The 17,651-nt window shown below is 38.3% G+C and overlaps 3 protein-coding genes and 1 long non-coding RNA gene across 4 annotated transcripts; 1 reads left to right on the top strand and 3 right to left on the bottom strand.

Moving 5' to 3' along the window:
* Window positions 1-1,701: 1,701 nt before the first annotated feature.
* LOC120008577 lies at window positions 1,702-2,181 on the bottom strand. Its single transcript, XR_005470534.1, has 3 exons — window positions 2,111-2,181; window positions 1,960-2,034; window positions 1,702-1,861 (listed from the first exon to the last, which is right to left on the bottom strand). It is a non-coding gene; the product is annotated as an uncharacterized LOC120008577 (long non-coding RNA).
* A 1,371-nt stretch (window positions 2,182-3,552) lies between these two features.
* LOC120009765 (zinc finger BED domain-containing protein RICESLEEPER 3-like) lies at window positions 3,553-5,216 on the bottom strand. The gene is made up of 2 exons (XM_038860461.1): window positions 4,921-5,216; window positions 3,553-4,368 (listed from the first exon to the last, which is right to left on the bottom strand). Exon 2 carries the CDS (start codon window positions 4,359-4,361, stop codon window positions 3,612-3,614), a length of 750 nt encoding a protein of 249 aa, XP_038716389.1. The 5' UTR covers window positions 4,362-4,368; window positions 4,921-5,216; the 3' UTR covers window positions 3,553-3,611.
* A 2,126-nt stretch (window positions 5,217-7,342) lies between these two features.
* Window positions 7,343-10,773, top strand: LOC120009796 (glycerol-3-phosphate dehydrogenase [NAD(+)]-like). Its single transcript, XM_038860501.1, has 11 exons — window positions 7,343-7,776; window positions 8,173-8,249; window positions 8,338-8,410; window positions 8,513-8,730; window positions 8,816-8,923; window positions 9,176-9,239; window positions 9,316-9,353; window positions 9,443-9,563; window positions 9,635-9,689; window positions 9,767-9,815; window positions 10,259-10,773. The coding sequence occupies exons 1-11, from the start codon at window positions 7,437-7,439 to the stop codon at window positions 10,418-10,420; spliced, it is 1,305 nt and encodes a 434-aa protein (XP_038716429.1). The 5' UTR covers window positions 7,343-7,436; the 3' UTR covers window positions 10,421-10,773.
* A 4,415-nt stretch (window positions 10,774-15,188) lies between these two features.
* On the bottom strand, window positions 15,189-17,651 carry LOC120008706. The gene is made up of 4 exons (XM_038859088.1): window positions 16,302-17,651; window positions 16,077-16,142; window positions 15,555-15,780; window positions 15,189-15,337 (listed from the first exon to the last, which is right to left on the bottom strand). The coding sequence occupies exons 1-4, from the start codon at window positions 17,649-17,651 to the stop codon at window positions 15,189-15,191; spliced, it is 1,791 nt and encodes a 596-aa protein (XP_038715016.1).

Raw genomic sequence — 17,651 nt, 5'->3', positions numbered from 1 at the left:
TGTTTGAATGATCATATGTACCGTGTTTGTTATATAATTTCATATGAATATTTTAACATACTTAATATGATTTATCATGATTGAAATTTAAAGAAATTTCACTGTAATGATTGAAAGTCTCACTCTTTAAAGAGATTTCATTGTTCTAAGAACAATGATATTAATAATTAATTTGAGTGATCATTTGTAGTATATTTGTTATGAAATTTCATATTAACATGCTTACATGCTTAGTATACTTTATCATAATTGAAACTTAAAGAAATTGCCCTGTTATGATTGAAAATCTAACTTATTTTCATGGGTGAAATTTAATTTTTCAATAATGAAATTTCACTACTTTCAAAACACTACAACAGATTTCACTTATACCCGCAGCTAAAACCGCAGGTATAGATACCAAAAACCGTGGCCCAAAGCTCTTCCCGCGATTGAGAAACCGCAGGTTAAGTAAGCATAGGAAGATATTTACCTATGGTTTTAAAACCGTAGGTACAAATAAAAATGAGTGCAGTTATTCGTGAATATATAGCCGCGGTTTCTAAACCGCAGGTAACTATAACCGTGCTTTTTAAACACAGATAAAATAGAAAATCCATAGGTATATCTATAGTTAGGCATGACATTGATGATTTGATGATATGGAATCGCGGGTATAGCTTATAAAACCGCAGGTATTTCCTACTTTGACTGTAGGTATAGAGTGCACCATTTTGTAATGCCAATTCAATTTAGTGATTTTCTTCCTACATAACAAACCATATATTCATGTTTATTGTTATTTCACAGAAAAATCATATATCATATGATTTAATCCTCCAAAATCAAATACCACATATCAAATCCTCTAACTTAAAATATTATATATCAAATCCTCTATAATCATATCCAAAACATCCAAAATAAGTGGGATTAAAATATTCCTTAACATTCCTTAATATCAAATGATATTATATCCTCCAAAAACCCGTACTGACAATAAGTTCAACATCCTTACAATTGCCACAGGAAAAAGTTAACAACAAAATGAGATTCAAGTAGATGGACTTCTATTGTTTACCCCAATATCAGTCATTGCAAGGCCACGAAGTTGTCGAGGTACATTCTGTGTAGTCTTTTGAGATGGAGTTGGACCATTGCACACACCTCACACACGAACACTTCTGTATACACATCATTGTTACTCCATCGAATAGGGATGGCAATGGGGTGGGGCAGGGGCGGGTATGCCATCCCCGTCCCCATCCCCGAACTCAATCCCCACCCCCATCCCCAGCCCCTTGAGGTTCGGGGATCCCCGAACCCGACGGGGACGGGGAACCTTTAAACCCGAATGCTACCCGAATACTATTGTTTCATATGATAGATATGACTACTATTTATGGAATATATTTGTTCATAATGTTACTTGTAAAGACTACAGACATAACATCAAACCAAGATAAAAAAAGACTAAAGATATAACATCAAACCAAGATAAAAAAAATAAAAAGAGCCAGGAGCCTAATTGCCTAAATCACAATTCACACACCAAGAGGTCCAAGATACCTCCATCACCAGTTCATAAAAAATAAAATAAAGACATAACATCAAACCAAGATAAAAAAAAACAAAAGGAGCCAGGAGCCTAATTGCCTAAATCACAATTCACACACCAAGAGGTCCAAGATACCTCCATCACCAGTTCACCACCATTATTGTCTACTGATATTTATAATTACTTAATAAATAATAAACCATCAGAAGTCCATCATCGCTCCTCGCCTCCTCTTGCCCAAGTTGTCCCTTTGTAGGCTTTGTTAGCAACAACACACAGGCTATAGCATGTTGGTCTTTTGATAGTTCCTGCATTGGCAAGATCCTGAAAAAAAAGATAGATAAATAGCCGTTAGCCAATTACACAAATCTGTAAAAAGTATACTACGTGTTCATCAAAAAAGTCTACAAAGGGCAAACTACCTGCTAAGTGCAAACTACATACTTCAATTAGCATTCTTCACAATCCACATTTATGTTTGTGGTATCACAAGGCTCCTGCAATATGAATATAATGCAGTAAATAAGAGGTCAATACAATAAGCACCAATAAAAATAAAAAAACTAATATTACCTCCGTGTAAGAATCATCATCAAAATTTTGAGGCTTTGAAGTTGTAGACTCTGGTAAGAAACAAAATAACAAATATTAATAACTAAAAAAACAATCATTATCAAGAATTGAAGACCTAGAAAAGTTTCATTTGAAGAAAAGTTTAATACCTTGACTCCAAAACCAATCTCGGACACACATCAAAGCCTCAGTTTTTTGATGAAGCCTACTACGGTGAGGACTTAAAATCCTCCCACTAGCACTGAATGTTGATTCTGAAGCAACGGTCGTCACAGGAATGGACAGCACATCCTTAGCAATATCATGCAAAGTAGGATACTTGATGCCATTTGTCTTCCACCAACACAAAATATCAAAGTCATGTGTATTTCTTGGCAAGAGAGATTCTTCTAAATAGTGATCCAACTCTGACTTCACATGTTCATTGGTAGGAGTAGAATCCATGAACATTTCAAATCTTGTAGCATAAGCACCACGCTTGGGAAGTGGAGGCCTTGAACTTGAAGAAGAAGTATGCAAATCTTGTCCTTAATTAACTCCCTTGGATAGTTTATCTCTCTTTTGGTACTCTTTAACCATGTCATACAAAGTTTGCCTTATTTTTTCAATCTCCGAAGAAGATGTGTGACCATAAACAAGAGGATAATAAAATTCAATCATCTTCATCTTGTACCTCGGATCTAGAATGCTTCCAATTGCCAACAAATAGTTCATGATATCCCAATATTTATCAAACTTCACCTTCATTTTTGATGCCATAATTTTGACATCAATGTCATCAACTCCAATCCATTCATCAATTGCCAACTTTATTTGGCAAATATGTGAGAAGAAAATATTGATAGTAGGATATAAAGTTCCTGAAAACAACTCCGTAGCATCAAAAAAACATCTCTAATTTTGAACAAATATCCCTAACTTTAGACCACTCTTCTTTGGTGGGGACTCTTTTATACAAAGTCTCGCGTTGTTTCAAACGAGGAAACACATCTTTATAAATCAATGTAGTGTTAAGCATTAAGCAGGTAGAGTTCCACCGAGTTTTACAATCAAGTTTCAATTTTTTAGTGCTTGGAACTTTCAATTGACGTGCGGCTTCAACAAACTTTTCATATCTTTTTGGGGTTGCTGTCCAAAATGACACACTATATCGAATTTTTTCAATGCTATCATTGATCAAATCCAACCCATCCCTCACAACCAAGTTCAAAATATGTGCACAACACCGCATGTGAAATAATTTTCCTTCTAAGATAAGTGAACTAGGAGGAATCTTGTCTAGGATGACTTCAATCATAGCATCATTAGTAGTGTAATTGTCAACAGTCAAAGTAGACAACTTACAGTCCAAATTCCAATCCAACAAGCAATCAACAAAAGCATTTGCAAGCACCTCAGTAGTATGTGGACATGGAACATATATAAATCTACAAAAGAACAATAATAATAATAGTTAATAATAGTATTGGTTTACCAATAATAAATACATGTATAATGATAGTTACCTCACAAGACGACTTTGCAATTTCCATGAATCATCAATGAAGTGTGAAGTGATGGCCATGAATCCTCTTCTTTGATTACTTGATGTCCACATATCGGTTGTCAATGCAATTCGGCTTCCATTTGATTCCATTAATTTCATTGTCTTATCCCTTTCATACTCAAAAATCCAAATGATATCACTCTTGACTGTATTTCGTGAAACCACTCTAAATAATGGTTGTAAAGCATGAGAGTACCTTTTAAAGCCCACATGTTGAACCATAGATAGTGGGTAGTCATGCAAAGAAATCATTTTTGCAAGCTCTTCCCTCGCTTGATTTTGGTCGAAAGTGTAAGTACCAAGCTTCATCGACCCATCATTAGATTTTGTAGGATTCAATATAGATTGGTTTATGGTCTTTTGTTTCTTATACAAACATGACTTCATATGGTCAAGCAAATGCTTAGTCCCATTCTTACTTTCTCCCCCTAAGACCTTCTTACAATCGGGACACATTGCTTTCCGTTTTCCACCAACATACTTCTCTTCAAAATGATCCCAAGCAGGTGATTTATGTCTCCTATTGTTTCTGGAATTTACCTCAATATTTTCCTCAACAGAAGCACGGTTTGAGTTCGATATTACCTCATTTTCAGCTCCTACATTGGGACTTGTTTGGATAGGAGGAGCACTTGCACTTTCACCTACTGTTGGAGCACTTTGGGTTGTTGGAGTAGACCCCACTGTTGGACTCTCCTTCTCCATCACAATTCTACAACATAAATCATGTGAAATAATTAAATGAAAAGCAAAATCAAATAACACCACACCATCTCCATCACAATTCTGGAACATAAATCATGTGAAATAAGTAAATGAAAAGCAAAAGCAAATAACACCATCCTGCAAACAGACAATCAAGAAAGAAAGTCTATAAGCTCATTGACACAATAAATATCTCATTATCAGATTCACAGCAATTGTCAATTGAGACTATATTTCAATTTAACACCATAAGCATTAATTCCAAAAGTCTCTAATTGGTTTACTTGTTCGGTTAATGGATCCACGCTACACATACAGGATACATACTGAATTACTTACTCTGTGTAAGCTACTAAGAATCTAAGATGTCTAGTTGTCTACATTAAATATCCAATACAGATCAAAAAAACCTCCTAACATGTCAACTGTGACAGCTCATAATCTATAAGATATTATTACAGCAATACAGCAGACTAGCAGAGGAGAGACTAGCAGAGCAGACAGAGTACATAACACGAGATTACGAGAGGGTACAAGAATAGCAGATAAAAGATCGAACCTGAGTTGACCAGAACTCTAGAACAAGCAACGAACAGGGACACCAATGAAGAGAATACAGAATAGCTCCAGCAGAGACTAGAACAGGAGACAGCAGAGTGCCAGAGAATAGCAAAGAACGGAGCTGAAATCACCAGCACTTCAGTCAATTTGTCCTCCCCGTCGTCCCCGAAGCAGTCGGTTGCAGCAACAAGCGAAGAACATACATATGTGAATTTTAGGGTTTCAAGCAATTGAAAGAACGAACGAACGGTGAAGTCGTGTTACTCGTCAGACTGTAGAAGAGGGATGTTTTCAGTTCTGGGCTGTTATGACTTGGACTTGATTACTTGAATGAAAAACTGGGCCAGAAGAAGAAAAATGGGGAAAAAAAGGCCCAGTCGAAATTTGACCTTTTAAGAAGAAAATTAATATACTTGAATACTTATTTTTTCATAAACTTAAAAAGAAATTATACTAATAATCTAATATGGGTTCGGAGAGGTAGAGTCATAGTCGTAGAGAATAGATATGTGGTTACTGGTGTCATAAACCTTAAAAAGAAATTATACTAATAGTCTAATGTATACATCGTATTATAAAGTATTGAACTATTTATACTATATAATATATAGGGTATTAGGGTTTACTTAGGGTTTATGACTACATAGAGTTTAAAATTTACGGTTTACATATATGATTATAATGTTATAATGATACAAATTGCAACAAAAAAGATATTTTGGTTTTGTTATTTAGTTAGGGTTTAGGGTTTAGGTCCTTAAGAAGTAGGGTTTAGGGTTTAAGACGTAACGTATGATCCGAAATTTCGTATATTTCATTATGAAAAATATAAGAAGATAAGTGTACTAAATACAAATTAATATCCCTATATAGTATATATATGTACAATATAGATATATAATATATATGATATATCTATATAAATATATGTTTATTTATTAAAGTATTAAGGTTTAGGGTTTAGGGTTTAAAGACCCTAAACCTAAACATATTATATGATATATATATATATATATATATATATATATATATATTAAAGTATTAAGTTCGGGTCGGGTTCGGGGCCGGGTATGGCATTACCATACCCTACCCGTCCCCACAACACTATTTTCGGGTGAGACCCGAACCCGTACCCGAACCCGAAATTTCGGGTCCCCAGACCCGCGGGGAAAATTGCCATCCCTACCATCGAATGTCGTCATCTGTAGAGATGTCACTATTTGGGTTTTCTATCATCTTCTCCTGGAGCACTCCCCAATTAGCATAAAACAATTAGGGAATCAATTTGTTATGCTTACTATGTAAATATGTTCAAATAATTTAATAGAGAAACCCACAATTTTCTCTTGTTCGTCATTACTGATATAACTTCCATCTTTCCTTGTATGATTCTTTATAAATAACTTGCCATGTCTTGGGGCAACCCCATCTTTCTTTGCCTACAAGAATAATGCAATAACATTAAAGATGGTCATTATTCTATATATTTTATCTTAGATAAAAAATACTAACCATCTTAGCTGCCATTCTTGCAAAGCTTTTGGTCCCCGTGGTATGAATCATCCTCTACTTCTCACAATTGACCTTATTTGTTTCACTCCTGCGCTGGCACGATAAAATTAGGCCATTTTCACTCATCATATCATAGCAATTCAAACATGAAGTATTGAGCAAATGAAAGAAGCATAAGTATTAGATTCTCCGTAGAGTCCCAGTGATTGATGACAAATGCCCATTTTTCTTTGTTAACTCTTTGAGGGAACAATGCAGCCATTTATTCTTCAGTCATAACATCGGGAATGAAATAATGTTTTCAAATATCTGACTTAAAAGCTCTCCATTTCTGTCCAAAGACCTTTATAGTAATGCCTTATGATTTTCTCCCTTTTAGGTATATAACGAAAAAATTCTTAGTTTTTCAATCAAATTAAAACAATTAGAATTTAATACGTTCATTTTTTTCCACAACTCCTCATTTTTCTTAATTGAAATTTTTTTTTTCAAATCTTATAATTCAATGGCCCCAAGTTTGTTTCCTGACCGTTATCTCCATAAATTTAGTATGTTTACCACCTTCGTCACCGATTGATTTCCCTAGGTTATTGAATTGGACATCAGTATTCTTTTCGAGCTTAGGGAGATTACCAATTTCTTTAAGTTACGTGTATGTATGGACGTCCGTATGTTGTTTCCTGAGATGAATCATCTAACAAAGACAGAACACATACAGATAAACAATAGAAATTGATATCAATCTCGAACAAATTCACCTTAAACAAAAGGTCTTCTGCTCGCTTCTACTGTTTGTTGACTACAAGGCTAGGGTTGAAATGCATAGCCTTTTTTTTACAATAAAAAAAAGAAAGGACTGGTACTGAACTAGTAGATACGGTTGAGTCGTGGGGGGAGGCAACCTGGCATCTTCCGCAACTCGAGCGATTTGGAGTAGGAAAAGGGGGGAGAGAGCGAAGCTAGGGTCGAAATGGTGGGAGGGACCGAAAGCTAGGGTGCGAAATGGGAGAGGGAGTTTCGAAACGTGTCTGGTCTTTCCGCCCAAATGCGCTTTCTATTCTCCATATATCATCCTCCTTCCTTTTCTCCCATCTCCATCTCCTATTCCTCTGGTCCTCCCATTGTTATTACAACCCATCTCTCTCCTTTACTCCTTTTATTCTCTTCCATTCCATGGCTTCTTCTACTACAGCCATTGATGCTCCACCACAACCCATAAACCAAAACAATGCTGGTGCCGTTTCACACAAATCAAGAGTCACTGTGGTGGGAAGTGGCAATTGGGGCAGTGTTGCTGCCAAGCTCATTGCCTCCAACACCTTGAAGCTTTGTTCATTTCATGGTATGGATTGGGATTTCTGCTGTTAATGTGTTTGTATTTATGCTTAGAAGAGATGATAATGAGAATTTAGATTGCATGTCTCTGTTATGTGATCTGTTATTCTAAGAGTGCAATTACTGGGTAGTTAAAATTTTGTTATACATGATATTGGGTTTGGTTGGTGACAAATGTCGGAAAGAAAATAAGTTGGAGTTATGAATCTTTATATATGTTGGGTTGGATCATAAATTGTGCTAACACATATACAAGGTGTTATTAACTAGTGTCTGATTTTGTTTGGAAGATTAAATTTGGGGATTCAAAACTTTTATTATTTGTTTTTCTACATTTCTGGGCTGTCAAAAATAATTTTCTAACGTAACCCATTTTGGATTTGCATTTTTGTAATGAAATCAGATGAAGTGAGAATGTGGGTCTTTGAGGAAAAATTACCTAGTGGTGAGAAGCTAACTGATGTCATCAACAGAACTAATGTGAGAACTTATTTACTGTTTTTGTGCTCATATTATTGCTAGCTTTTCCGTATTGCAAATCTTTCTCATCAAATTTTTTCTTTAACAGGAAAATGTGAAATATCTTCCTGGAATAAAGCTTGGCAAAAATGTCATAGCAGATCCTGATCTTGAAAATGCAGGTACAAATTTCTTTATAATCGAGTGTTGTGTTTGTTCAACTGTCTTAACGTGGATGATATGATCACTTCTTAGTTGAGCTTGGGAGATTATGATTTATGCAGTAAAAGATGCAAACATGTTAGTATTTGTGACCCCCCATCAGTTCATGGAGGGCATATGCAAGGGGCTTGTTGGCAAGCTGCAGGCCAATGTGGAGGGTATCTCCCTCATTAAAGGGATGGAGGTCAAGAAGGAAGGTCCGCGTATGATCTCAGCTCTTATCTCCAAGCAGCTTGGAATTAATTGCTGTGTTCTAATGGGTGCAAACATTGCGAATGAGGTGATAAACCTGCTTTATATTCTTTTCTGTTCGCATCATATGGTTGTACATTTTGTCAAATTGTTGATATATTGGACAAGTGCAGATTGCGCAAGAAAAGTTTAGTGAGGCTACAGTTGGATACAGACAGAACAGAGAAACTGCAGAGAAATGGGTTCAATTGTTTCGCACTCCTTATTTCATGGTCACAGCTGTGAGTACAGTACTTAACACTTCCAGGTTATAAGCATCAAATCTACAAAATGGCTTACCCTTAGACTGATCTAAGCAGGAGCAATAGTCCACATAATCATCTCGGTTTAAGCATGCCTATAACATGATACAACATGATATTACAAGAATATCTAAAATTTTTAACAAATGTCGCATAGATCGCAGGTCGATTGAATTGAATTAAGTTAAAACAATGATTTGGTCTAACTTTCTTGGGCCTTTTAATGAATAGGTCCAAGATGTGGAAGGCGTTGAACTATGCGGTACCTTAAAGAATGTCGTTGCTATAGCAGCAGGTCCATAGTACTATGACTTTTCTGCTTTTCCCATAAGATCTTTTATGTTATACTGGAACTAATCACCGATGGACAGGTTTTGTGGACGGCCTGGACATGGGAAATAACACAAAAGTGAGTGCGAGCAATAAAGCAACTTTAGTAAGGTTTGAGCCTGTTTTCCTTTGTCTTTTGCTTTACCTTGACTGTTTTTGAGTTACCAGGCTGCAGTAATGAGAATTGGTCTGAGAGAAATGAGAGTCTTTTCCAAGCTGTTGTTTCCATCTGTTAAGGATAACACCTTCTTCGAGAGCTGTGGCGTTGCTGATCTCATCACAACATGCTGTAAGGAAGCAGCTAAATTCCCTCGTTATAATGTAGTTGTTCGTGGAGAATAATTATGTCATTTGCTGCAGTGGGAGGAAGAAACAGGAAAGTTGCAGAGGCCTTTGCCAAGAGTGGGGGGAAAAGGTACTCATTTGTTTCTCGTTATATAGACTAAAGTAGATTATAAGTGGTTCATTAAACCTTGCTTTTCTCGTTTACAGATCTTTGGACAAGCTAGAGGCACAGATGTTGCAGGGCCAAAAGTTACAGGTAGCTATTAAAACTCACTTGTTGAATCTCAGAAACGAAAAGTACTCATTAGCATTTTTTGTTTCTCAACTTCTTTTATATAAGAATAAATGCGAAGAACAAGAAGAACAGCATCATGGGAATTATAGGTTTTCCAATATAGGTATAGATGGTTATGGAAAGTTCCTTTCGTAGAAATGGGAACAGAACACGCTCAGAAGCACAAATTTCCATGTGTGTGTATGAATTTACAGCCGTGTGACGCGTGGATGCACATTTGTGATGATGTTGAAAGATCCAAACCCATAATAGCACCTATGAAAATCCACATTGTGTTGCATAATTTTGCTGGACCAAAAATTGTCTAAATTTGGGATCTTTTGGGAACAAAAAGTAACTGAAGCCAAGCATTCTTTCAATTTGGCGTATACTCTACTGATTTTTCTTCCTTACTTTACTTGAAGGGTGTCTCAACGGCAAAAGAAGTGTATGAAGTCTTGACACATCGTGGATGGCTAGAGTTGTTTCCATTTTTTGCAACGGTGAATGAGATTTGCATTGGTCGTCTTCCACCATCTGCGATAGTTGAATACAGTGATCGCACACACAAAGTCTCCATGCTATAGGGCTCTTGACCAACACAATTGACAAACCCACGGATGAGGCCAATATATTTGACATATGTAACTCTTACCAACCGTGCACCAGGCAAGAAAGGGAGTGGTAGGTAAAACTTTATAGCCCAAGCTGCAGCACCCCAAAATATGGGATGCAAGGTAGGAAGCTTCAGGATTCTGCCAGCTGAAGGCAGCTGCAGTTCATAGATTTGGACTTGTTACTGTGTCTCACTTTACTTTTGTTTTAGACACTTCAAATTCTCTTACAAGTTAGTTTGTCGGAAAACAGTAGTTACTTTTTGTTGTAAAAGGCCAATATACCACCAAATGTTTATTTAAATACCATTTTATAACAAAAGCGATTGGAACCACCTTTTGTTCATTACAAAATCTGCAAACCTTGATGTATCAACCTTAATATTCAGTTGATAACCAGTATGCTGGAGTGTAATGGAATACAGGTTTACTTACTTCAACCTTCATTCATGGCCAGACTTAAAAATATGTCATATTTCAAGCATCTTCTCTGTAAGAGGATCTCCCAGTTCTACCAAAAACAATGCTCCTAGATAATCCTCCAAAAATCAAAGTATTCAGCAGAAGCCGGTAAACTGATTTAAAGGGAGTTTACCATTGTAATGCTAAGACCTATCTCATTTCCTGCCCATAGTTATTAGGACACCACAAGCCCACAACCACAATGATTTGACAAGGGAAAATACAAATAGATTAACCACAACACAAAACCAATGCACAAGGCGTAAATTTTACAGTTGGTTTTAGGAAGTACTACCCAGTTCGTATGCTATCCAAACGGTCGACACTTTTTCGTGCTCTTTCCAACTGGTGGTCAATGCTTTTCCTCGACTTCTCAACACTCCTTCGGGCCCTTTCCATCTGCTCGAAGGACATTCTCAACTTTTCTAGCTGATCAGGATTAATGGTCTGGTTTTATCAGTTTCTCATGCCTGTCAATGCTCTGCCTCGGTTTCTCCCTCCGATCAGTACTCTTCCTTGAAACTTCGTAAACATCAATACTCTTCCGGGACGTCTCTAATTGGTCTGTGCTTCTTCTAGAACTGAATCGCTGAGAAGGAGATTTTGTTGAAAGAAATGGATGATATTTGAGAAAAGAAAAATATGCCCAGAAACATGTAGATATTTTACACTGTCCTTAAGACGAACCCCCCACTATTTTGTTGCAGGGTAAACGCTAAATCGTCCCCAGGATTAATTCCAAGTACCCAGAAATTTACCGGCAGCAGTTCGAGAAAATCTCTCCTCAAGAACGTCTCAGAAGAATACAGAGAGGTTTGTTATTTTTGTGAAAGGATAGAGTAATTCATTGTCGATGCTAAATTTACACCGAGGTATAAAATGTGTATAAAGTAGAAATATTCAAGAAAATGACAACACAGAGTTTACGTGATTCAGCAACTTGCCTATGTTCACGGAGTCTGATCTTTTATTAGAGTTGAGTGTCGATATGCCTTACAAATGTGGAATGATACGTATTTACAGGCTTGGAGTTTGTCAGTTGATGCAGTTATGAGACAATTTAACCGACCTGATAACCTCTCATTGTAACTGCTTCTGCGGTAACCGTCGGATAACTGAACTGTCGGATAAACTACTTCCGGATAAGGTTCTATTGTCTGGGAGCTGTCAATCTTCTAAAACCTTATATACGGAGTGTATTTATTTACTCCACAAATACTCCCAGCTTTTTAATTTACCTAAATAAATTTAGGATAAATTTAAAGGCTTTTTCATGTTTATCAGGAAGTAGTTTCCTAGTTGGACTAAGATGCTCTCAACAAGTAATCTCCTAGTTAGATTAGGAGTCTTGGCATCCTCTATAAATAGTTGTACTGTGTGAAATTTTTTTTTCTTTTTTGAACTTTATATGCTTCAAAGGTCGTTTCTTTTCTGCTCTTCAAGAGGTAATTCTTTTCTCTGCTTGAATTTTTTTGTTGAATTTACAACTTTTCTTTTTATAATTTGTTTGTTTGGAATAAGCCCTCTCGAAATATCGGAGGAAAACTACCTCGGATGGAGACTGGGAGTCTAGCCCCCTTGTCAGATCCTTTTGCGGAACCTGTGGGAGGTTCGGTCGACCCCCATGTTGGGGGTTCGGACCCGACTCGCTGAACCCGTGGGAGGTTCGGCCCCAACCCCCAATTGGGGGTTGGGGGTTTGGCCCAACTCCCCACATTGGGGGTTCGGCAACCCCCACGTTGGGGGTCCGGTGCCGATCCCCTGGGGTTCGGACCAAATCCAAATTTTTTTAACTTACATACCTTCGACATTTGACATTCGGGTTCCTTTTAATGACAATAGGGATTCTGATTACGAGTTCATCAAGGTTCCCATTTTCTTATTATCGGAGTGGAAAATCCACATTCCATTCTTGCCGTTCTTTCAGGAATTCTTCATATATACGGATCTTCATCCTTCAAAGTTAGCTCCGAATGCTTATCGGATCATCGGTGGTGTGATACAAATGAATTCTTTTTGGAGGAAAAAACTTGCTACTATCGATCTTCTCTGTTGCTACTCGATCCTCAAGAATAACAGTTCAGATGACAAGTATTACTTGTCTCCAAATTGTGATTCTGCATTAATCCATTGTCTTCCAAATTCTAATAAAGACGTGGATTATATGCTTGTCTTCGGGCATTGGAGCGGCTTTACCTCTCGTAAAGGGGAACCCCTAGGTATGCCTTTGTTCTGATCTTTGATTTTCTTGTGATATGTATATATATTTTTTACTGATTTTTTTTATTGCAGGTCGTATTCCCACACTCCTGGATGAGCTTAGTGAAGCTGTGCAAAAGGTCCTTGATGACTCTTATGCTAGCTCCAGGCCTGGTGGTAAATTTTGGAGATCTGCCCCAATGTTATTTGGCTGTAAACCCTCTTATCGTGGTTTTCCTCCTCTCCCCTCTGGCGTATCTATTGAAGAAGCGTGTGAGTACTTCAAGGTACCCCCAGCCCAACAACGACAATAGAAACGTAAGAGGAAGCGTTCTTTGGCTACTGTTACTCTTCCCATCACTTCGTCTCCTACAGTAATTGGATCAGAGTCTGAAGGTGAAAGTGAGGAAGACTAGGATGATGTTGACCTTCAAGATACTTCCAGCGAGCATTCCTTCCCCTTAGGTTTGTCTTCTTTTGCTTAGTTTAATTAATAATTTTTTTTATATATGTATTTTTATATACCTATCATTTATTTCGTATGATTGTAGAAGTTCTTCCGAGCGGGTCTTCTGGAGCTCTGAGGAGGGTGTCCATCCCTGATCTCCCTACGACTAAATTTAGTCCCTGGGCAAACATCTTTGGATCTCCCCGGCCTATTGGAGGATCCTCAACCTTATTCGCCAACTCTTCTTTGGCTAAGTCGACGTTGTCTTCTCCATCCCCAGGGACTCGTCCTAGTCCTAGTCTCCCTTCCTTTGGAGTATCCAGAGGTGCTGATGGCTCTTCTTCTACTTTTGCACCCTATACTCTTCGCAGAACCACCTTGAGTCCTTCATCTTGGAATAATACCAACAGTATATTTAAAGGTTTTATGGAAAATCCCATGTCTCTGCATGTTGGATATTCACCTTGCTTCATTGAGAAGCTTTGTTCTACTATCTCCAGTGAGGACAAAGAATTCTTTAATAAACTTCCCAAAGGCAAAGACTTTGGTTTGCAGATGCTTCTTGGGGTTTTCCTCTTACTTACTCTTATTCATTAAATATGTGTGTGTATGTGGATTAATTCATACTAACCTTTTCTTTGTTTGAATCAGGGATCTCAAATGTGCCTTCACTATATAGTTGATTTGAAGTATAAACTTTTTGAAGCAAAAGGCAGAGCTAGTGAAATCAAAGACTATGCAAACTGAGTTTGAGAAGATCGTGCAAGAAAAATCCATTCTTGAAGAGAAGCTTGTTGAAGCCAATGAAGAGATAGAGAAGACCCGGAGTGAGCTTTCCAAAGCCAAAAACCAATTATCCAGAGCTGAGACAGAAAAGACGAAAGCGATTGAAGAAAGCATCGCCCAGTGCTACAAGAAATATACAGAAACTCTTGCTATTGAATCCAACGAAAACTTTGGGCTTGGGCGTGGTTGTACACTTCTCGCACTCAAGATTCCTCCAGAACATGAAGCTTGGTCGGAGGACTTCTTCCAGTGGCCCACCCCTGACCATCCTTGCCCAAGCCTAAAGAAACTTCGTGAAAATGGCATTGGCCTAGGAACCGATGCTCCTGGGACTACTTCGGCCATTGATCCTAGTGGACAATAGGAATATGTTTCTTCTTGCTAACATTTTAGATTCTGCCTCTTTGGCTTGCATGTTTAATTAATTGTATGAATAAAGCCTTTTGGCTTAGACTTTAGTCTGTTTCTTTGAATAAAGCCTCTTTGGCTAATTTTTTTTTGGAATAATGCCTCTTTGGCTAAGACTCATTTTTCTTTTTCTTGGAATAAAGCCTCTTTGGCTTTGTTTTTGTAAAGCCTTTTTTCCATAGGTATTTATTCAGAAAGTACCTTATTCATTGCATAAAAGGGAAAAAATTACAATCTTTAGATGGACCAAGTTGCTAGAACTACCCTCGCCTTGTCTAAAATAGATTTAACACGGACTAAGAGGTCTAAAAGAGACATCCGGAGCCTTTGTGGGTCTTGAGCCATTGCCGCTACCCAGGCCATGTCACATATCTGGGTGAGTGAGTGCTGAACAGTTTGCAGAGTGCCTAGGAGCTCTTTGTTGCAAGTGTTAGCAATCTAGAACTCCCTCTTTAGATACTGTAATTGCTCCTTAATATCCTCAACTTGGTCTTCCGTATTCCAAGTTAGGAATGCTTCGAGAACCTTCAATTCTTCGTCGTCCTCGTCATCTTCGATTTCAATCACCTGCGTCGGTGGATTGTTTACTGGTTGCTCAAGGATGACATGTCCTCATCCTCTTGATATTCCAACTTAGCCTTTTTCTAAAGGGAGGCGCCTGTTGGATGTTTAAGATTGATCAAATCAGCATCCTCCTCGTTCTCTATCGTAGACCTTTTCTTTGGTGGGACATTGGCGGGACGTGAAGAAGAACTCATTGTTATAACAATTGTTGTTTTTTTCTTTTTCTCCGTCTCTCTGTACCTTTCTCATGTCCATTTATAGGTGGAAGTGATAAGACGGTTGAGCTGTGATGAATAACAGTTGAGGCGTGTGGAGTAACTGCTGAGACGGTTGAACGACAGTTTTGAAGTAACTTCAGGCCCCCTTTCCAACCGCAAGTAACCTTTGGCCTCTTTTCCAACCGCAAGTAACTTCTAACCTCCTTTCCAACCGCCTCGTAGTGAAAACCACTTGATTGATTTTTTGACTAAGATTCCCAACTTGTCTTGGAATCAAGAATCAATATTCTTAATAAATTGAAACTTGAATAAGAATCATATTACACGGCTGAATCTTAAAACTTTCATAAATTTAGTTAAAGAAGTAGCTAAATGCAAAATTAGATGAAGAGGAAACTTATTCTTTTATTGATGTTACGTTGCTGAAGGTTTAAATCAGCCATAATCGACATTACACATAAAATCTCCTCAGGTTGGAGATATTCCAAGTTCCGTAGACACTTCTGCCATCTTGCCTAACTAGCTTGTAGGCTCCTTGGCCGACCCGTGCTATGACCTGGAAAGGTCCTTCCCAGTTCGGACCCAACTTTCCATCAGTTGGATCCTTAGTCTGAGATAAGACTTTTCATAAAACGAAGTCCCCAATTTCAAAGCTTCTTGCCCTAACATTTTTATTATAGGATCGGGACAACACTTGTTGGTAAGCAGCTAGACGCACTATAGCCTAATCCCTTCTTTCCTGCAGCAAATCCAGGTTCCTCTCCATTGCCAGATCATTGTTGCCTTCCTTAAACATCTGCGTTCGGAGAGTTGGAAGCCCTATTTCTATGGGAATGACAACCTCCGCTCCATAAGCAAGCACAAATGGGGATTCTCCCGTAGACTTGCGAAGAGTGGTTCGGTATGCCCATAATACTGACGGGAGTTCTTCTACCCACCTTCCGTTGAAAGACTCCAACCTTTTCTTAATTCCATCTAAGATGATCTTGTTGGACACCTCTGCCTGACCATTGCACTGTGGGTAGGCGGGGGTGGAATAGATATTCTTTATCCCATATCCGCCACAAAATTCTTTAAATTTGGCACTTGAAAACTGAGTTCCGTTATCACTGATCAAGGCATGAGGGATTCCAAACCTTGTTATGATATTTTCCCAAACGAACTTCCTTGTGTCTATGTCTCGGATTGCTGCCAGAGGCTTTGCCTCGATCCATTTCGTGAAATAGTCAGTGGCGGTAATTAAGAATCTTCGATTGCCAGTAGCTCGCGGAAGCGGTCCAACAATATCCAACCCCCATTGGTCAAAATGCCATGGACTCGTAAGAGGACAAAGATCCCCAGCCGATTGGTGGGGGATTAGTGCAAATTTCTGACACTTCTCACACTTTTTTATATACTGCAAAGCATCCTTCTGCATATACGGCCACCAGAAGCCTTGGGTGATTGCTCTAAATGCAAGTGCCTTTCCCGCTGCATGTGCTCCACAAGAACCTTCATGAATCTCAAACAACAGGTCCTCCACTCTTCCTGGGTGAACACATAGTAAGTAAGGACCTGAGAAAGACCTTTTATAGAGTTTTTGATCAGGAGATAACCAGAAGCGCGCTGCTTTGATTGTCAATTTTCTAGCTTCTTTCTTATCTTCGAGAAGAATGCCATCCTTTAAGTAAGCAACGATGGGATCCATCCAACTTGGCTTCTGCTCTTCTACGCATCGTATCTTTTCTTGCAACTCATCTATGCTTGGTCGTTCAAGCACTTGTACTTGGATAACCCTCTTCACCCCTAGTTGGTCGGCCGACGCAAGGGTAGCCAAAGCGTCTGCATGATCATTCTGCTCCTTTGGAATTTGTATTACTTGATAGTCGTGAAGTCGGTGGAGCAACTGCTTAGTTTTTTCCATGTAAGTTGCCATGGTTGCCATCCTGGCATTGTAGAGTCCAGTGAGCTGATTGACTACCAATTGAGAGTCTGAATAAATCACCAACTCCTTTGCCCTAAGCCTTAGAACATTATGGACTCCTTGAAACAAGACCTCATACTCTGCTTCATTATTTGTTGCTGGGAACCCTAATAGTATAACCATCTCCAATACTTCTCCTTCGGGTGCTATGAGCAT

Source organism: Tripterygium wilfordii, chromosome 11 (genome assembly GCF_013401445.1).
Source record: "Tripterygium wilfordii isolate XIE 37 chromosome 11, ASM1340144v1, whole genome shotgun sequence".
Classification (NCBI taxonomy): domain Eukaryota; kingdom Viridiplantae; phylum Streptophyta; class Magnoliopsida; order Celastrales; family Celastraceae; genus Tripterygium; species Tripterygium wilfordii.
Note: the sequence above shows the minus strand (reverse complement) of the source record. Positions and strands in the feature narration are given on the sequence as shown.